We start from the raw sequence: 18,614 nt of genomic DNA, 5'->3' as shown, positions 1-18,614 counted from the left end.
TATGTTCACTACTTGGGTGACCAGATCATTAGACCCCCAGACCTCAGCATCATACAATATACCCACCTAACAAACCTGCACATATACCCCGAAATCTAAATTCTTTAAAAAAAATTAAAATAAAAAAGTGTACCTTTCACGATCATGTAAAATAAAGCTGATTCTAGTTTTACTTGTCCAAAAAAAAAATTGGGTGAAAGGATGCGGTTTGTGAGTCCTACGGACAAGCTAGCTGCAAGAGGATTCGAAATTATTCCTTGCTCTTCCAGGAAGGAAGAGCTCAGGACAGGGGCTGTGAGCCGAGATCCCAGGAGACAGGTCCTGGAAGGCCCTCGGTGCACACTGGGGCTTGAGGCTCTGGCTTACTTTCTGAACGAAGGAGGTTTCCTGCCACATCCACACTGTTCTATTTATTTATTTAGAGATGGAATCTCGCTCTGTTACCTAGGCTGGAATGCAATGGCACGATCTGGGCTCACTGCAGCCTCCGTCTCCCGAGTTCAAACTATTCTCCCACCTCAGCCTCCTGAGTAGCTGGGATCATAGGTGCGTGCCACCATGCCTGGCTACTTTTTGTATTTTTAGTAGAGACGGGGGTTTCACCATGTTGGCCAGTCTGGTCTTGAACTCCTGACCTCAAGTGATCCGCCCGCCTCAGCCTCCCAAAGTGCTGGGATTACAGGCGTGAGCCACCGCGCCCAGCCATCCAAACTGTTCTAGAACTGTGCTTTCACTCATCTGCTTCCTCCTAAAGCAGTGGTTCTCAACCAGGAGTGATTCTGGCACCACCCCCCAAAACAAGTGAGGGGCTTTTGGCCAAATCTGGAAATGTTCTTGATTGTCAAGACTGGGGGATGGGGAAGAGCTCCAGGCATCTGCGAGTAGAGGCCAGTGATGCTGCCAAATATTCTACAATGCACAGGGCAGCCCCCACCACCACCACCACAACTAAGCACTATCCAGTCCAAAATATCAACAGTGCCAAGGTTGCAGAACCCCCGTTAAAGATAGGAAACTCCCCAAAGGCGGGCGCCATGTCTGTTTCATCCAGTATTCCAGGGCCAACCCCGCGAAAGGCAGATGGATGGACAATGAGTGGGGAGGTGAACGAGGGTCCGTCTCACTTGGACTGTAACTCACGGCACGGTTTCTCGATCCCTGGCCCCTGGCACATACCTGGCACAGAGCAGGCCCTCAGTATTCATTCATCCCCCGAGTATGTATTGAGTGCCTTCCGTCATTCCCTCAGCATGTTCCTTGAGGTCCACTATGTGCCAGGCCCGGCGTGAGTGAGAGCTCAAGTGAGAACTGACTTCAGTCACCTGGGGACTGGACTGGGAATGAGTCAAAGTGTCACTTACAAAAGCATCTCACTGTAGCTATCCACAAACAGGGTCTTCATCGATGGCCGCCTCTGCAGGAAATACTGAATCTGCAGGTAAACACAGAGAGTAAGATCCCAGGCAATGCTCGATGTGGCTAAATGGTGAGCACTCAGATGCTTCCTAAATGGCACCACGATGGGGTGGCCGAATGTGTGAAAGCATAGATTGTGAAAAGAGCAGACCGGCATGGGTCAGGCCAATGGGTGACACTACGTGGCCCAGTCAGTAGAGATGGTTAAAAATACACAGTGGAAGCCAGGCGCGGTGGCTCACGCCTGTCATCCCAGCACTTTGGGAGGCCAAGGTGGATGGATCACCTGAGGTCAGGAGTTCGAGACCAGCCTGGCCAACATGGTGAAATCCAGTCTCTATTAAAAATACAAAACAATTAGCTGGGCGTGGTGGCAGGCACCTGTAATCCCAGCTACTCATGAGGCTGAGGCAAGAAAATCACTTGAACCCAGGAGGCAGAGGTTGCAGTGAGCCAAGATGGTGCCACTGCACTCCAGCCTGGGTGACAGCGAGCCTCCGTCTCAAAAAAAAAATTACACAGTGGATTTACAACTATACCCAGAAGTACAGACAGGAAGGAAAATCATTAAAATGTTATCAGTTGCTGTATTGAATTGGGCAAATTGTTTTCTTCTTTCTAATTGGAGCTTTTTCCTATTTTTTTTTTAAGAGATCAGAATCTCACTATGTTGCCCAGGCTGGTCTCAAACTCCTGGCCTCAGCCTCCCAAGTAGCTGGGATTACAAGCATGAGCCACTTTTTTCTTAATTTTTCACATGCCGTGCATACTTTTTTCTTAATTTTAAGTAAGTGTTAAAATAAAAATTCTTGTAACGAGCTGCCACTGTCAGCCGTGAGTCCTGTCCAAGACACCCCCACACTTCTGCTCCCTCCCACAGGCCAATCCTGCTTTTGCCATTCCAGCCACACTTGCTACTGTGGCGCTGTACTTTACTGTAATGTAAGCCATGAGTGTGAAAAGAAAGACAGTTGTCTCTGTGAAGACAAAGTTCGATGACAGAACAATTCCATAAAGGTGAGTGACTTAAAAAAAAAACTGGATAGAGCTTACACCAAAAAAGACTGGGGGATAAAAATTACAATCGAAGGCCAGGCACAGTGGCCCAAGCCTGTAATCCCAGCACTTTGGGAGGCCAAGGCGGGCAGATCACGAGGTCAGGAGATCGAGACCATCCTGGCTAACATGGTGAAACCCCGTCTCTACTACAAATACAAAAATTAGCTGGGCGTGGTGGCGTGCACCTGTAGTCCCAGCTACTCGGGAGGCTGAGGCAGGAGAATGGCGTGAACTCAGGAGGCGGAGCTTGCAGTGAGCGCAGATCGTGCCAATGCACTCCAGCCTGGGCGACAGAGCGAGACCCCGTCTCAAAAAAAAAAAAAAAAAGTCACAGTGGAGCCCAGGCATGCTGACGGCTTCCTGTAGTTAGTTCCACCTACTCCAGAGGCTGAGGTGGGAGGAACACTTGAGCCCAGGAGACAGAGGTTAAAGTGAGCCATGATCACGCCAATGCACTCCAGCCTGGGTGACACAGCAAGACCCCATCTCATAAGAATTAAAATTACTACAAGGGTTTCTGGAGTCAAAAAAAAAAAAAAAACAAAACCATGATCATCTCAAATTCTACATTCAGACTTTTTTTGTACGCATCTAAGTTCCCACTCTTCTTTAAAGAAGCTGAAACTAGAAATCTTAGATTATATAAATATGGTTTTTGCAAGAAAGGTGACATAAAATCTGAAACAGTGAGTCCCACATTCAAAGAAAAGATTACTCCTGCATTAAAAAAAAAAAAAAAATGGCCAAGGATTGCACATGTTTGAGTTTCCAGTTAAAAATAAAACAATTCCTTGCTGGTGTGATGGCTCATGCCTGTAATCCCAGCACTTTGGGAGGCTGAGGCAGGTGGATCACCCGAGGTCAGGAGTTCGAGACCAGCCTGGCCAACATGGTGAAACCCCGTCTCTACTAAAAATACAAAAAAACTAGCCGGGTGTGGTGGCAGACGCCTGTAATCCCAGCTACTCAGGAGGCTGAGGCAGGAGAATTGCTTGAACCCAAGAGGCGGAGGTTGCAGTGAGCCGACATCGCGCCACTAGCCTCCAGCCTGGATGACAAAGCGAAACTCCATCTCAAAAAAAAAAAAAAAGATTCTAGTATGCATGGAGATTTCCTTCATTGCTCAGAGCTTTAACAGATTGGTTTAACTAAAAAACTACCAGTCGTGATCCTATCACTTAAGAGGCCTCCACTCTGCCCCTGTAATTAAATATTCCATTCCGTGGAGTGGCTGGAGTGTCTGTTTTCAAGCCTGCCTGCCTTGGGCCCATGGAGATGCCCTGAGCACCCTCCAGCCCCGCGGTGACTGACTGAAGGGCTCTCATCTTCACCTCTGCGTCTCTCAGCTCCCCAACCAGGGCCATTATGTGTCTGATGAATTAAAAAGCGAGTGAGCGCTGAGGCATTCTCTTGGCTTTTGTTTTGGTGATGATGGAAACTCACAATGTAGGAAGGAATGCTTACCCCTCGGAAAAAGAAGTAGACTCCTCCTAACACAGACAGGATCTCTCCAGTTACTCGGAAATAGTCTTCAGTTTTTTCCATCTTAAAGGGAGGCTGTGAGATGCAGAGAAGTTGGTGACTCCATTTACTCATTCAGTCATTCAACAAACATGGACCAGGTACCAAGCCCTGTGATGAAACCATAGTCCCTGCCCAGGAGGCACAGCCTCCATCAGGGGAAGGACACACAAAGACAGTGTGTTATTAGGGAGTGCCCACAAGAAGGCCCCTCTGTGGGCCTGATTCCCCAAAATGGCAGCCTGCAGGTGCCAAGCGGAGCATCTTACAATGCTGTGCCACCTCCCAGGCAATGTCCCGGCAGGCCCAGAGCGCCTCCTCGCTGGGAGCAGAGTGATGGACAGCAGGGTGATGGACAGGTGGAAGCACTCTCACGGACCCCAGGCCACACACATCCCGCCGCCACCCCAGCCCATGGCCAGCCTCCCACGAGTGTCAGGGACTCCCGCTGACCATGGAGGGAGAGACTGTGCCACACACACTCGTGGTTGTCACCCTTGTGTTTCAGTTGCCATTTCCTGGAGTGGGTCACCATCCACATTTCCTAAGCACTAGTTCATCAGCTTGCCTTACCAGCACATTTTTCTCTTAAAAGGAAGTCACTGGCCAGGTGCGGTGGCTCACACCTGTAATCCCAGCACTTTGGGAGGCCGAGGCGGGCGGATCACCTGAGGTCAGGAGTTCGAGACCAGCCTCCAACATGGAGAAACCCCATCTCTACTAAAAATACAAAATTAGCCGGGCGTGGTGGCTCATGGCTATAATCCCAGCTACTTTGGAGGCTGAGACAGGAGAATCACTTGAACCCCGGAGCCAGAGGTTGCGGTGAGCCAAGGTGGCACCACTGCACTCCAGCCTGGGCAAGAGAGCGAGACTCCGTCTCAAAAAAAAAAAAAAAGGAAGTCGTTATGTGGCCTTAATAGGTGGACAGAAATCGGGTTTCATGCAATTATGAAGTTGAGTTTTTAAAGTAAACATGCAGCCGGGCACGGTGGCTCACACCTATAATCCCAGCACTTCAGGAGGCCGAGGCAGGCGATCACTTGAGGTCAGGAGTTCAAGACTAGCCTGGCCAATATGGTGAAATCCCATCTCTACTAAAAATATAAAAATAAGCTGGGCATGTTGGTGGGCGCCTGTAGTCCCAGCTACTCGGGAGGCTGAGGCAGAAGAGTCACTTGAACTCGGGAGGTGGAGGTTGCAGTGAGCTGAGATCGCGCCACTGCACTCCAGCCTGGGTGATGGAGCGAGACTCCGTCTCAAAAAAAAAAAAAAAATTAAGTAAGTAAACTTGTAAAGTGCCCTGGAAACAAAAGCAGCAAATTAAGTGCCCTGGGTATCGGACACGAAGGACTAAGTCCAGAAGTTCGATGAGGTCTTGGCTCTTGGCAGAGGAAAAATCTGGTCTCAGGCTAATTTGATGGATGGCCCAGGGCCTGGCACAGAGCTGCTCAAAAGTCTAAATCCAGGGAATGAATAATGAGCAAGTGGGTGAATAAAGAGGGCAGGCAAGCAGGATGATGGTGGGCTCTGGGCTTACACCAGCCCACATCCCTGGGGACCCCCAGGCCAGAGGTGAACCCTGTCCCGAGCCCAGATTTCTGCGTGATTTCTTTTTCTTTCTTTTTTTTTTTTTTGAGACACAGTTTCACTCTTGTTGACCAGGCTGGAGTGCAGTGGTGCCATCTCAGCTCATCGCAACCTCTGCCTCCCAGGTTTAAGCGATTCTCCTGCCTCAGCCTCCTGAGTAGCTGGGATTACAGGCATGCGCCACCACACCTGGCTAATTTTGTATTTTTAGTAGAGACGGGGTTTCACCATGTTGGTCAGGCTGGTCTCGAACTCCAGACCTCAGGTGATCTGCCTGCCTCGGCCTCCCAAAGTGCTGGGATTACAGGCGTGAGCCACCAAGCCCGGCCCCTGCATGCTTTCTAACCAAGTACACCCCATCTATAATCAGGGACCTGAGTCACTATACACTCAGCCCCCCAGGACCTCAAGGCTAAAGGAGAGGGACTGAGAAGCAGGAAGGGGGCGGGTCGCCCATACAGCCTGAGGCAGGGGAGATGGGCACAGGGATACAAGGTTCTCCAGGTTCTCCATCCATCGCTCCCGCAAGCCGGGAAGGAGTCCAGGGCAGAGCCTGGGCCTGGGGTTGAGGAGGCCTCTCCGGAACGCCCACACCCCTTCCCCACCACCCGCAGCCTCGCCCACGAGGCCTGAGCCTCTGGCCGCACCACGCCATCCACGGGCCTGTAGTAGGCAGCCATGGTGAAAATGATCATGTAGAGGCAGTAGATCAAGAAGTTGAAGTAGAAGATGCGCTTGACGAATCTGTCCCACTTGTCCTGCAGGAGTCGGTTCAGCGGCTCCACCAAGAGCATGTCGTGGCGATTCTAGGGGGAGCGGAGAGAAGTGAGGTTCCCTCCTGCAGCAGGAAGTCCTCGCACCCCCACGCCAGCCCGTGGTGCCCCTCACAGCCATGTGGCCCGCACAGTCCTCAGCCCACGGAGCAGGTGAGACGGGAGGTCTGAGCCAGCCGGCAGCCAGAGCCTGGGGCTGGTCCCAGCACTGCCGCGGCTCCCGGAGGGACCTGCCCTCTTGGCCTCAGTGTCCCCAAAGGTGCAGTGAATGGGGTGAAACTGGACAAGCTCTTAAGTGCTCACTAAATGGCCCACAGCACTGCCCAACAGTCTATGCCCACTGTGTCTAATAACTCACTCCCGAGAGCCCACAGGAATGAGAAGTAGTTGGCTTAGGAAGAGCCTGGGCATGAGGGGCTGAGGGCAGGCAGGAAAGAGCCTCTGGGTCCTCACTTCTCACGTTTCCAGCCCTGGGTCAGGCAGGGCGGCAGGGAACTAGGAGGCCCTTCCTCCCCAGGAGGGCCCAGTGCCTCATGCCATCATTACAAGTATGCTTTGGGGCAAATGTCTCATATCCAGAGATTTTGATAAAGTTCAAATAGGCCGGGTGTAGTGGCTCACGCCTGTAATCTCAACACTTTGGGAGGCCGAGGCAGGTGGATCACTTGCGGTCAGGAGTTCAAGACCAGCTTGGCCAACATGGTGAAACTCTTTCTCTACAAAAAATACAAAAATCAGCCAGGCATGGTGGCAGGTGCCTGTAATCCCAGCTACTTGGGAGGCTGAGGCGGGAGAACTGCTTGAGCCCCAGGAGGCAGAGGTTGCAGTGAGCTGAGATCACGCCATTGCACTCCAGCCTGGGTGACAGAGCGAGACTCTGTCTCGAAATATAAAATAACATAAAATAAAATAAAATAAAATAAAATAACATAACATAAAATAACATAAAATAAAATAAAAATAAGTTCAAGTATCCCTGAGACTGATGAGCAAAATCAGATCATCCCAGCCTCCCTCAGGCCATCGAGTCCAACCCCCACCCCAAACCTAAGCTCCCTCAGAGAGGTTCCTGATCAGTGTCTTCTTGAATACCTTTGAGGATGGGAAACCCCTTCCTGCCTCGAGAGGCTATGGAGGCTCACTGCCTGTAGGGAATACCTCTTCTTTGGTCTTCTCTCCTTTCCACTAGTGGTCCTGGCTCTGCCCTAGGGTCCCCAGGACAAGTCCACACTCCTTGTCCCTGAGAGCCTTCAGAGACATGAAGATGTCAGTGGTGGTCCCAGAGCCTCTCCCCCAGGTCAAATACTGCAGTCCTTGTTGAGGCCACCTCCTATCTGGGCCACTCCTCTGGGAACGCTTGTACCCAGCACTCTGAGTTGGAGGCCCAGGTTCAGCATGGCAGCCCAGGGTGGGCAGAGCAGACCAGGCCTCTCCCAGCCCCGGACTCTGCTCCTGTAAACGCAACCTCTGACCTGTGAGACGTCGTGGAAGCCCCTCACTGCTGATGGCACAGACTCCGGCCCCCAAGTCTGCCTTAGGAGCTCAGAGCATCACCTTAGAAAGAAGGGACAGGTAAGGTGGCCTTTCCAAACAGCGTGGCAGGATGGATTACTCACCAAGTAACACTAAGACATTCATTTGGAGCCAAAATATTTAAGTAAGATGCCTACTTCACACCTACACAAAAATAAATTCTTGTCCTGGGGCAGTGGTTCGCACCTGTAATCCCAGCACTTTGGGAAGCCAAAGAGGGCGGATCATCTGAGGTCAGGAGTTCGAGACCAGCCTGACCAACATGGAGAAACTCCATCTCTATTAAATACAAAAAGTTAGCCAGGTGTGGTGGCGCGTGCCTATAATCCCAGCTACTTGGGATTCGAGGAGAATCGCTTGAACCTGGGAGATGGAGGTTGCAGTGAGCCAGGATGGCACCATTTCACTCCAGCCTGGGTAACAAGGGCAAAACTTCGTCTCAAAAAAAAAGAAAAGAAAAGAAAAGAAAAATCCACAAGCCCTGCCATCAAGTGAAAAAAAAAAATGGTTGTACATTGTGTATAATCTGATCCCATTTATGTAAACAAAATGAAACTGTGCATTTTTTTTTTTTTTTTTTTTTTTTTTTTGAGACGGAGTCTTGCTCTGTCCCCCAGGCTGGAGTGCAGTGGCATGATCTCGGCTCACTGCAAGCTCCACCTCCCGGGTTCATGCCATTCTCCTGCCTCAGCATCCCGAGTAGCTGGGACTACAGGTGCCCGCCAACACGCCCGGCTAATTTTTTGTATTTTTAGTAGAGACGGGGTTTCACCATGTTAGCCAGGATGGTCTCGATCTCCTGACCTCGTGATCCGCCCGCCTCGGCCTCCCAAAGTGCTGGGATTACAGGCTTGAGCCACCGCGCCCGGCACTGTGCATTTTTAAATAGTATAAAAGGAAGGTCCTTTTGTCTATGCACCTCTGAAACGTTTCTGTTTTTACGGGATGATAATTATGTATGGTTGCTATGCTCAGGGAAAATTCAGTGGGCATGAATGGGGACGTGAGGCTGCAGGGCCTGGGCTGGGGGGCAGCAGGCTTTCACTCACGAGAAGCCAGCTGGAGCTGGACCAGGGGCTGGGATTGGGGCTGGGGTGCAGAGGCCCTGAGGCCCTCCCTGGCTGTGCCCCAGCCACTCACAGGGGTGTCGCTGCTGCTGTAGGCGATCACCTCCAGCACCGAGTTCTTCTCGCAGGTGTCGATGCAGGACAGGTCGTACAGCGAGGAGTGCACGGGCCCGTAGGCCCACTCGGTGAACTTCCTGGACAGGTGCCTGCACTCAGGCTCCTGGATCTCCCGCTGGAGAATATAGGCCAAGACCTGCCACCGGGGAGCAAGAGCCCGTCAGAGGCCAGCCCCAGGCTCCGCCTCAGACGGTACCTCAACAACCAGCTCTGCTTCCCAGCTCAGCTGGTGGCCCCACCCAAGCCCCAGGCGAGTCTCCACCCACTCCTGACCACCATCGAGATCAACCAGCCGGCCGGGAATGGTGGCTCACGCCTGTAATCCCAGCGCTTTGGGAGGCTAAGGCAGGTGGATCACCTGAGGTCAGGATTTTGAGACCAGCCTGGCCAACATAGCAAAATCCTGTTTCTCCTGAAAATACAAAAAAAATTAGCCGGGCATGGTGGCGTGTGCCTGTAATCCCAGCTACTTGGGAGGCTGAGACAAGAGAATCACTTGAACCTGCGAGGCAGAGGTTGCAGTGAGCTGAGATTGTGCCACTGCACTCCAGCCTGGGCAACAAGAGCGAAACCACATCTCAAAAACAAAAAGTCAACCAGCCAGCTGCCTTGGATAGTACCTGCACCATATCAGGCCCACCATCCCCTCACAGCGAGACCCCAGCTCTACCATCTCACCATGAAGGACGGTGGTGGTCCATTCTCGATAACCTCAAGCCAGAAAGAAATAAAGAGAATGCAAGAAATGAGAGCCAGATGGGGTGGCTCATGCCTGTAATCCCAGCTACTTGGGAGGCTGAGGTGGGAGGATCACTTGAGGCCAGGAGTTGGAGGCCTGTCACCAGGAGCCACCAGCTGGAGCTGGGAGCTGGAGCCACCAGCCTTGTTACCTAAAGCTCCTGTTTGCCATGGAAAAACACCAACAGCTTTTTTCTTTTCCTTTTCTTTTCTTTTTTTTTTTTTTTGAGACAGAGTCTTGCTCTGTCACACAGGCTAGAATGCAGTGGCGAAATCTCAGCTCACTGCCACCTCCGCCTCCCAAGTTCAAGTGATGCTTGTGCCTCAGCCTCCTGAGTAGCTGGAATTATAGGCACCTGCCACCATGCCTGGCTAATTTTTGTATATTTAGTAGAGGTTTCACCAGGTTGTTCAGGCTGGTCTCAAACTCCTAACCTCAGGTGATCCACCCACGTCGGCCTCCCAAAATGCTGGGATTACAAGAGTGAGTCACCGTGCCCAGCCCAACAGCTTTTCTTCTGTTCCACCCTAGGCAGTCCCTCCCCCATTGCCCAGCACCCCACCCCACCCCGTGTCTTGTTGCTGATACTCAGAGCTGGAAATCCAAAATGGCACGTTGGCCACGCAGGGTTCTGCCCTGCGGCTCCCAATTTCTCAGACTTATTCTAACAGCCCTACAGGCTGGTATGACAGAATCAGAGTCCCGCACACACAGATAGTGACGCCAGGCTCCCGCAGTGAGTCAGGCAGTCCTCTCCCATGCCACCATCCCCGCACCGCACCAGCCTGGGCCGAAGCCCCCTCTTACCCCGATCTTCCCGGTCCCGGCGGCCAGAGCCAGCGGCGTCATTCCCTTCTTGTTGGTGAGCTCCTCCAGCTTCAGGGTCGGGTGCAGTTTGGCCCCCAGGATCAGAATCTCATTGTACATGCTCGTCACAAACTTGGTGTTGTCGGCCGTGTTGTCGGCCACCTCCACCAGGGCGTGCAGCACCGTGTTGCCCACCGAGTCCCTGGCGCTGATGTCGGCCGGCTGCCAGGAGTTCTGCAGCAGGAACTTCACGATGCCCAGCTGGTTGGTGCACGCGGCCAGGGACAGGGGCAGTTCACCTGCACGAACACAGGGCCCAGGTGGGCCTCAGGAGTGAGATCCAGCTGGCCCCTGAACCCCCGGCCTCCAACTCCCTCTGTCTCTGCCCAAACCTCCCCTTAGCAAAAGCCAAAAAGATCAGGGTCGGCCACGTTGTCTCCCTACCGAAGTAGAATCCAGGCCGCCCTTTGGTTTTCTTAAAGAAGTCCCCATGGGCCGCAGCCTGGACGTCTGCTCCGTTCTCCACCAGGAGGGTCACCAGGGCCATGTTGCGCCTCTCAATGGCAATGTGCAGCGCTGTCTGGCCTACAGAGGACGCGCACTGTTGGCTTCAGGTCACAGTCCTCTGGGGCTGCCGGGACAGGTGCTGAGGAAGGGCTCTGGGCAGGCAGCAGCTGCTGCAGGAGGAACTGGGCAGAAAGTGCCTGGAGGACCCCCCACTGCAGGAGGCCAGGCCAGGGTCCCCCGAGGGGTCCCAGCGAGGTCCTGAGACAGGAGACCCCTGGGAACAGGAAATAACCGGTTGGAAGCCAGAGGATCAAAATTGCCCCAGGGGCAAGGAACAGCAGCAGAGAGAAAGGCTGCGACTTCCAGGAACAGGGACCATCCAGTCAGCAGGGGGAGACAGGGATTTCCCAGGGTCAAGAGAGGAGACATCAGATGGGGGAGGCAGGGACCCCCAGGACCAGGAGAAATCAAGCCAGCAGATGGGAGAGGCAGGGACCCCCTAGGATTGGGAGCCACCAACGCAGTGGCTGGGACAGGGAGTAAGGATCCCAGAGGAGCAGGGAGGCCCAGGGACAACCATGCCTTCCTGGTTCCCGGTGCTGCGGGCTGAGCCTTGCCCGGCCCCGCCGCCCTCCTCACCCTTGTAGTAGCTGTCCGTGTAGCTGGCATTGACAAACTCCTTCAGGCTGTCCGTCTGCCGCGCGATGTCCAGGAGCAGGGGGATGGTGTCGTTCTGCCCGTCGTGCAGGTTGAGCATGGCTTTCAGCAGACAGGTCTTCCCTGTCTCAGGGTCTGAAAGACAAAGGGAGGGTCAGGGCAGGCCAGGGCTGGGGCCCTCCCCGGAGCCCAGCGCTGGGGCCACCTTTGAACTCGTTGTCCGTGAGGTGCTTCTTGCTCTTCTGCAGGAAGAGCAGCAGGCTCTCCAGATCCTGGCAGTTATTCTGAGCAACGGCTTCAAAGATACTCCTGCGATCATAGAGCCTGAGGGTCTTCTCGGTGCTGGCGGTGACAGAGTCCTGGGACAGCAGCCTGCGGGCCAGAAAACACCCTCATCTCATACTGTGGCCTCCCCTCGGCCCTGAGGCCTTCGGAGCTTGTCAAGGGAACACGACTAAACCCCAAGGCAAACCAAAAGGGGGAAAGATGATAAAAAAGCTGCCCCTCAGTCTAGGTGACTGTCCAGAAAACCAACGTAACAGGGACAGTGGGGAGCATGTGTCCCCATTCTGTCCCCACCCTGTCTACAGACACCATCTAGAAAGTCACCCGGCTACTCCCAGACCACTGGCTTCTCTCCCTGCTCGGGAGTTCGGGAGGCAGGAGCCTGGTGGGGATGGAGGGAGGTGGAGGCAGGGGTGTAGACAGCCCCTCTAAGGGAAAAGGTGGCCTCACACTCCCCAGAAGTCAGCCAGCCTGGGGCCCTCCCTGCCCTGCCTTGCAGCTCGTTGGAGCTGTGCTGTGCTCTCTAAAAGCCTCCTGCCCTTGAGCTTTTAGACTTCAAGTCCAAGTGTGTGTGGCGGGTAGGCATTGCAGGCGTGGACACGCAGACCCAGCACAGACACCAGCCCCCGTGACTGCACATCCCACGAGGTCATATGAGGAAGGACGCTGGACTAGACCACCCCTAAGGCTCTCCAGCCCCCTGGCTTTGTGACATTTAGCCCAGAAGCCAGACCACCCTGTGGCATCTCCATGGCCAGCTGGACTTGTAGCAGGGAGGGGGGCTCCAGACGCGGACTTACCTGGCACCGGTGGGGCCGTCTCCTGGCCTCTGGATGATGATAACAGGGCTGACTGTGATGGTCGGGCAGGAGTCCAGCTCACCTTCCTCGTGAGGGCAATCCACCGGGAAAGCCTCCTCCGAGTCACCCTTCCCAAAGAGCTGGGTGCGGCTCTTGGCCGTGGAGAGCTGGGGCTTGGCTGGAGGTGGCCTGGAGTTAGGGTCTCCATCCAGGGGGTCTGGGCAGGTGTCCTGTTGGAGTGGGTCCGCAGCCGCCCCCGAGTCTGTGCTGCTCCATTTCTTCATCCTTGCTGGATCCTCTGCAGCCCAGTGTGCAACCTGCAATAGCCGCCACGCCGGGGTTGACTCCCAATGTAAGGACTGCTTATCCTTAGACCCCACCTGCCCTCCTCGCCAAGGGCCCTGTGAAGCAGGGTACCCCCAAACCCCAACTTGCTGCTGCCCCCAGCCCCCTAGAACTGAAGCATTTCCAGGACTGAACCTCTCACCCCAGAGGCCCCAGAGGTGAGCAGGCCTAGCAGCACCCAGGCAGTCCTGCGGCCACTGACGTCGGCCTGAGAGGGTGGACAGGCCCCCGGCTCAGAGCCATCTGCGGTTCTGGGTTAGACCCATCCCTCCTCCTCTCTGGGCCTCAGGTGCCTCCTCTGCAGGGTGAGCTTGATAACCACCGCGCTGCCTCCCTCCCCACACAGAACAAGGAAAACGGCCGGGGTGACCGTCGTGGGCTAAATGCAGGGAGGATCTCGGTGATGAGGATGGCTCAGTCCAGAAGAGCCAAGCAGACTGTGTCCCTGGAATAGGGTGAGCGGCAGAGACTGGCACGCCCTACACCCACACTGCACTGCGGGGCCCTGCTGTGCCACAGGTCCACACACCATCAGCCAGGTGCCCAGGCTACCTTCGCTATTCAACCTCGCTGCCACAGCCACTGAGCTTATACGAGATTTTGGATTTTGTGCTTTTTGTCATTTTTAGGAATCAGCATCTGTCAAGCACCTTGGCCTTGAACATTTAGGTTTTGAGACGGTATCTCATCCTGTCGCCCAGACTAGGGTGCAATGGGGCAATCTCTGCTCATTGCAACCTCCACCTCCTGGGTTCAAGTGATTCTCCTCCCTCAGCCTCCCGAGTAGCTGGGATTACAGGCGCCCGCCACCATGTCTGGCTAATGTTTGTATTTTTAGTAGAGACGGGGAACGCTTAGGCTTTAAGTGATTTGGAGCTGGTGGGTCTTCCAGGCCTAAACACCTAGAGATCAGTTGGCCACTGGCAGCAGCATGTGTAGTTGGACACATGAGCTGATGCTATTTTCCACTCCCATCCTGCCCTATCCCCATGCTTCCCCTCCCTCTGTCTGGGCATCCCCACTCCCTGGCACCCAGGGCTGGCCCATACATCCCTCCCATAGCCTCTATTCCCATCGGGTCTCCACCTAAGGGCTTTTTCCTCCTTCTACCCTTGCAAAAGTCCTACCACCACTCAGATGCTACTTCCCCTCAGGATCCAGCACTGATGCCGCCTCCTCCATGAAGCCCCCAGATCCCTGCCCTGGTCATGCTCCTTGCCGTCCTCTGCACAGTGGCCCAGCCCATTGACCGTCCGTCCCACACAGCCCACCATGTGGTCTAGCAATTGCTATCTGTCACTGATTTATCTCTCCCACACCTCTGACCTCCTCCTGGGCAGGGACCTTGCCTGATCCATCTCCTTATGAAGAAGCTGTACTGGGCTGGGTGTGGTGGCTCACACCTGTAATCCCAGCACTTTGGGAGGCCAAGGCAGGGGATCACCTGAGGTCAGGAGTTCGAGACCAGCCTGGCCAACATGGTGAAATCACGTCTCTACTAAAAAATTACAAAAATTAGCCAGGTATGGCATCGGGCGCCTGTAATCCCAGCTACTCAGGAGGCTGAGGCAGGAGAATTGCTTGAACCCGGGAGGTGGAGGTTACAGTGAGCTGAGACTGTGCTACTGTACTCCAGCCTGGGCGACAGAGTGAAACTGTGTCTCAAAAAAAGAAGCTGCACTGGTCATCTGGTTATGAGTGGGGAAATAAGAGCAATCAGACCCTTCTAATTCCCATTTCCCTAGGAAGTTAGGGAGATGACTGTTCCAGCGGCGGCTAGATTCTGGAAAACAGCCACAGCAGGAATGAGAGGCTTCTCAAGTCCTGCATTTTCTTTTTTTTGAAATATATAATCAGGCAATCTCCCAAGCCAGAATAGCTCAGAGAGACTCCCAAGTCCTGCATTTTCAAGTGAAAATTCAGGCAGTGAAACTCCAGAGTTCACAGCTGGGCCATGGCTGTAAACCAGCTATGCTCTGAAGCCCAGATCCATGAAAACACAGAGGCAGCCTCCCCACTCCACCCACAGGCTGTGAACAGGACGGACGGCTGGCTGCTGGCCATCTCCCTGCCTGTTGATCCACTCTCAACAGGACTGAGTCTTTCTCTGACTCACCCATCAGGTGGACCCCCTGCAGCAGGAGTGCTCCTGGCCACAGAAAGCCGATTCCCTCATCTCATCACTCAATACCCATCTACTGAGTCCTCCTCCTTGGAGTCCAGGCCTGCGCTGGGGGCACAGAGAGGAGTCAGCCCCCCGCTGAGACAGAAACCAGGTACTGGCTGGGCAGAGGGACTGCAGGAGGGGGCAGCGTGCTGAAGAGGGCTCAATGGCAGTTGGTGATGGATGAGCTGAGCCTGGAAAGGGAACAGAGCTGGGCTAGGGCCTGCAGACAGACAGGGAAGCCTAGAGCAGCTGAAGAAGAGGAAGTCAGTGGGACAGGAAGACAGGCGGCCGGGTCAGAACCATGTGGCCGTCAGCCTTAGCTCCAAGGAACTGAAAGCCAACATGGTTGCCTGGACAGTGGGAAGCCATGAGTAGCTTTGGAAGCCTGGGGGGCCGGGTGCTAGTCTTTGCTTTCTGAAGATAACACCCTGTCAAGGACTGTTCACAGTGGGGACAGCCTGACAGCGCTTAAAAGGCACCAGAAGTGAATGAGAATCAGAATCATTGATGCGTCTGAGCATGTGCACAAAGCAAACACGGTTCTCAGGACTCGCATTCCTTCACCCACTGAATTCCCACAACATCCCTAAGAGGGAAATAGTTCACCGATGAGGAGACCGAGGCACAGAGCAGTTATGGCACGTCCCCGAGGTCACACAGTCAGAGCAGTTATGGCACGTCCCCGAGGTCACACAGTCAGAGCAGTTATGGCACGTCCCTGAGGTCACACAGTCAGAGATGGAACCCGGACTTGACCCCAGACAGGCTGGCTCCAGGGCATCTGCAATGCTCCACCACCATGATGGAGGTCTGGGGCTCGTTCTCAGCTGTTCAACTCAGACCCAGACTCCACAGCAGGGCCTGGGGGCCAATCAGAATAGGCCCTCTCACCCTCAGGGCTAGGCGTAAGACCTGAACCTGAAGCACCTCCCGCTCAAACAAGCAGCTCAGGAACCCCAAAATGCAGTGTGAGTAAGACCCAGGCCATACCCACGCCTGGCTGTCCCGGGGATGTCTGTGGTCTCCAAGAAGAAGCTAAGAATAAGAATAGGGGCTGCTTGTTAGGCAGCCCAGCAAGAGAGCACCTGTCAGCCGGAGCCTCCCGTGAACCTTTCAGCAACGTTGTCAGCGGCATTGCCTCTTCCTCTGACCGGTCCCAGTCCAACCAAACCCAGCCAACAGGAAGCAGCCTGGATTGTGCTATCATTCAGTCAGTCGACAAACGCTGAGTCTATACTGCACACTCTGCACCTGATTCCCTACTGGAAACCAAGCTTCTTCCAGGGAACGGGGTGGGACAGGAACCGAGGGGTCATGTGCCCTGGGCTGGGCCGGGGAAGAGGGTCAGGACAGCCCTCCACTGCCAGGCCCGGAGTGTACCCTGCACCTGAGCCCGTGGTGATGCACCTGTCACCGCAAAACATTCTACAGTGATCAGGGGAACTTCTACCATGATTTAGGCAAACGAGTGTTGGCTGTGTGATGGAGATGGTGATTGTGGTTTACACAAGATTCACAAACTCATCAATGTGGACTAAAGGACAATCCTAAAAAAATCGATTCTGCCCACAGATACCTGGTATGATCTGAGTCTTTCTCAACTCTAAAGCCCGAACAGATACTGCCCACCCTCTGGGGGAAGGATCCCTTCTCTCCCCAGTGCAGGTGGGACAACCTGGGGTGTGGCTCCCCTGCTCCCCTCTCTGCCCAAAGCATCCATCCATCCATCCATCCATCCAAGTTCCTGGGAGCACCTCCCGCTCGCCACTGGGGACTTTCTGGAAGCTGGGAGACGCTGGCCCGGGACCCAGCCAGATTATTCTCAATAGCCCCTTCTCTCAAAGGGAGGCAGTAGGCTGCGGGCTTCCCAACCCAGGGGTGAAGAACAAAGAGATAGGACAGCAGCACAAGGACCCAGCGTGCCTGCTTCCCGGCCCTGCACTCGGCCGCTCCACAGAGAGGGCGAGGCGCTGAAAACCTCCGGCCACACACCAGCAACCTCAGCAGCAGCTGCAGCCTCCTCCCCGAGGACGGCTGGTGCAGGAGCAAGAAGAACAAACCCCGATAACAACAGCCTCCGCTCTCACCTCCCAGGTGCTTCCCAGGAGCCAGGCTGAGGGCACCACAAGTTCGCTTCAGCCTCACGACCACCTTTGAGGCAGCCACTGTTACTACCCCCCGTTTTCAGATGAGGTAACTGGGGCACAGAGAGGCGAGTGGACCTGCCCACAGTCGCACAGCTGGAAAGTGGCAGGGCCCAGCTTTTGGCCACTCACTATGCCAGCCTAAAAGCTAATGTCCGCATTGGCCATCAAACAAAGAAAGGGACTCACCAGCTAGACGCAGGCACACCCCAGGCCCACGGGTGCTCGTGAGCTCGAAGGCGGTTGCTACTCGAAGGGAGAGCTGGGCTCGTGTGGGAGAAGAGTGGTCTCCCCGCCTCCGTGGGGTCCCAGGCCCGGCCTGGCAGCAGCTGCCCTGCACTGGCAGGAGTGGGCTGTGGGTGCCCTTCGGCACTCAAGGAAAAAACGCTTCCAGCGATGCGAGCAGCTGCCTTTGCTGCGGCTCTGATTCCCAGAGGATCCCAAAGCTTTTCCCATCATTTTTGCCCTTTTTCAGAAACCACTTAGCCGCTGCCCCTCCTCCAGCCATGCCAGGGCTGCAGAGTACTTACCAGAGCCAGCCAGAGCTGCAACCTCAGCTCTCAGGGAAGGAGGGTGCTGCTCGGCCTCCCAAACCTGTGGCTCCTGAGCCCGGAGGTCTGGGAAACGGCTCCACAAATGCACATTCACAGCCAGCGACGTCAAAACTAGCGTCCTGTAACTGTTCCGTTTTCAAAATAAAGAAGGAATGGAGGGTCGTGCCGCTCGCCACGCAGTCCTGGCCTGGCATTAGGGACTTGTTTTGAGAGTCGGAGCAACCTTGAACTAGTCCCCAACTCTCCTAGGCCTCTCGTTCCTGGGTCCCCAAACCTGGAGTAGGCGTTGGCGTCGAGGGGGGCTTCTGGGTCAGCCAGGTCCCAGCCTTTCTTCTCAACTGGGGGTTCCTCAGGGAACCACAAAACACAGATAACTATGAGTGTCATTTCCTTTTTTTTTTTTCTGAGATGGAGTCTCACTCTGTCGCCCAGGCTGGAGTGCAATGGCGCGATCTCAGCTCACTGCAACCTCCGCCTCCCAGGTTTAAGCGATTCTCCTGCCTCAGCCTCCCGAACAGCTGCAATTGCAGGCA

At 54.5% G+C, this 18,614-nt stretch overlaps 1 protein-coding gene across 5 annotated transcripts in view; it reads right to left on the bottom strand.

Moving 5' to 3' along the window:
* The window catches only part of LOC129470483 (transient receptor potential cation channel subfamily V member 1), an 85,155-nt gene extending 67,040 nt beyond the window's left edge, over nt 1-18,115 (bottom strand). The window contains exons 1-10 of one of the 5 annotated variants that reach the window (XM_063629652.1): nt 17,717-17,843; nt 12,872-13,188; nt 11,992-12,158; nt 11,769-11,921; nt 11,067-11,207; nt 10,623-10,921; nt 9,033-9,212; nt 6,234-6,392; nt 3,940-4,032; nt 1,362-1,432 (exon numbers count right to left, since the gene is read on the bottom strand). In XM_063629652.1, the coding sequence (XP_063485722.1) occupies nt 1,362-1,432; nt 3,940-4,032; nt 6,234-6,392; nt 9,033-9,212; nt 10,623-10,921; nt 11,067-11,207; nt 11,769-11,921; nt 11,992-12,158; nt 12,872-13,155 (1,547 nt within the window). In that variant the 5' untranslated portion in view covers nt 13,156-13,188; nt 17,717-17,843. Of the gene's footprint in view, nt 1-1,361; nt 1,433-3,939; nt 4,033-6,233; nt 6,393-9,032; nt 9,213-10,622; nt 10,922-11,066; nt 11,208-11,768; nt 11,922-11,991; nt 12,159-12,871; nt 13,683-16,468; nt 16,695-17,716; nt 17,844-18,057 lie in introns of those variants that run through there. The other 4 variants (XM_063629651.1, XM_063629653.1, XR_010118311.1 and 1 more) reach the window with 4 other exon arrangements.
* Nucleotides 18,116-18,614: the final 499 nt, after the last annotated feature.

Source organism: Symphalangus syndactylus, chromosome 20, assembly GCF_028878055.3.
Source record: "Symphalangus syndactylus isolate Jambi chromosome 20, NHGRI_mSymSyn1-v2.1_pri, whole genome shotgun sequence".
Taxonomy (NCBI): domain Eukaryota; kingdom Metazoa; phylum Chordata; class Mammalia; order Primates; family Hylobatidae; genus Symphalangus; species Symphalangus syndactylus.
The sequence above is the reverse complement of the archived record's forward strand: the minus strand, read 5'-3'. Positions and strand labels throughout refer to the sequence as shown.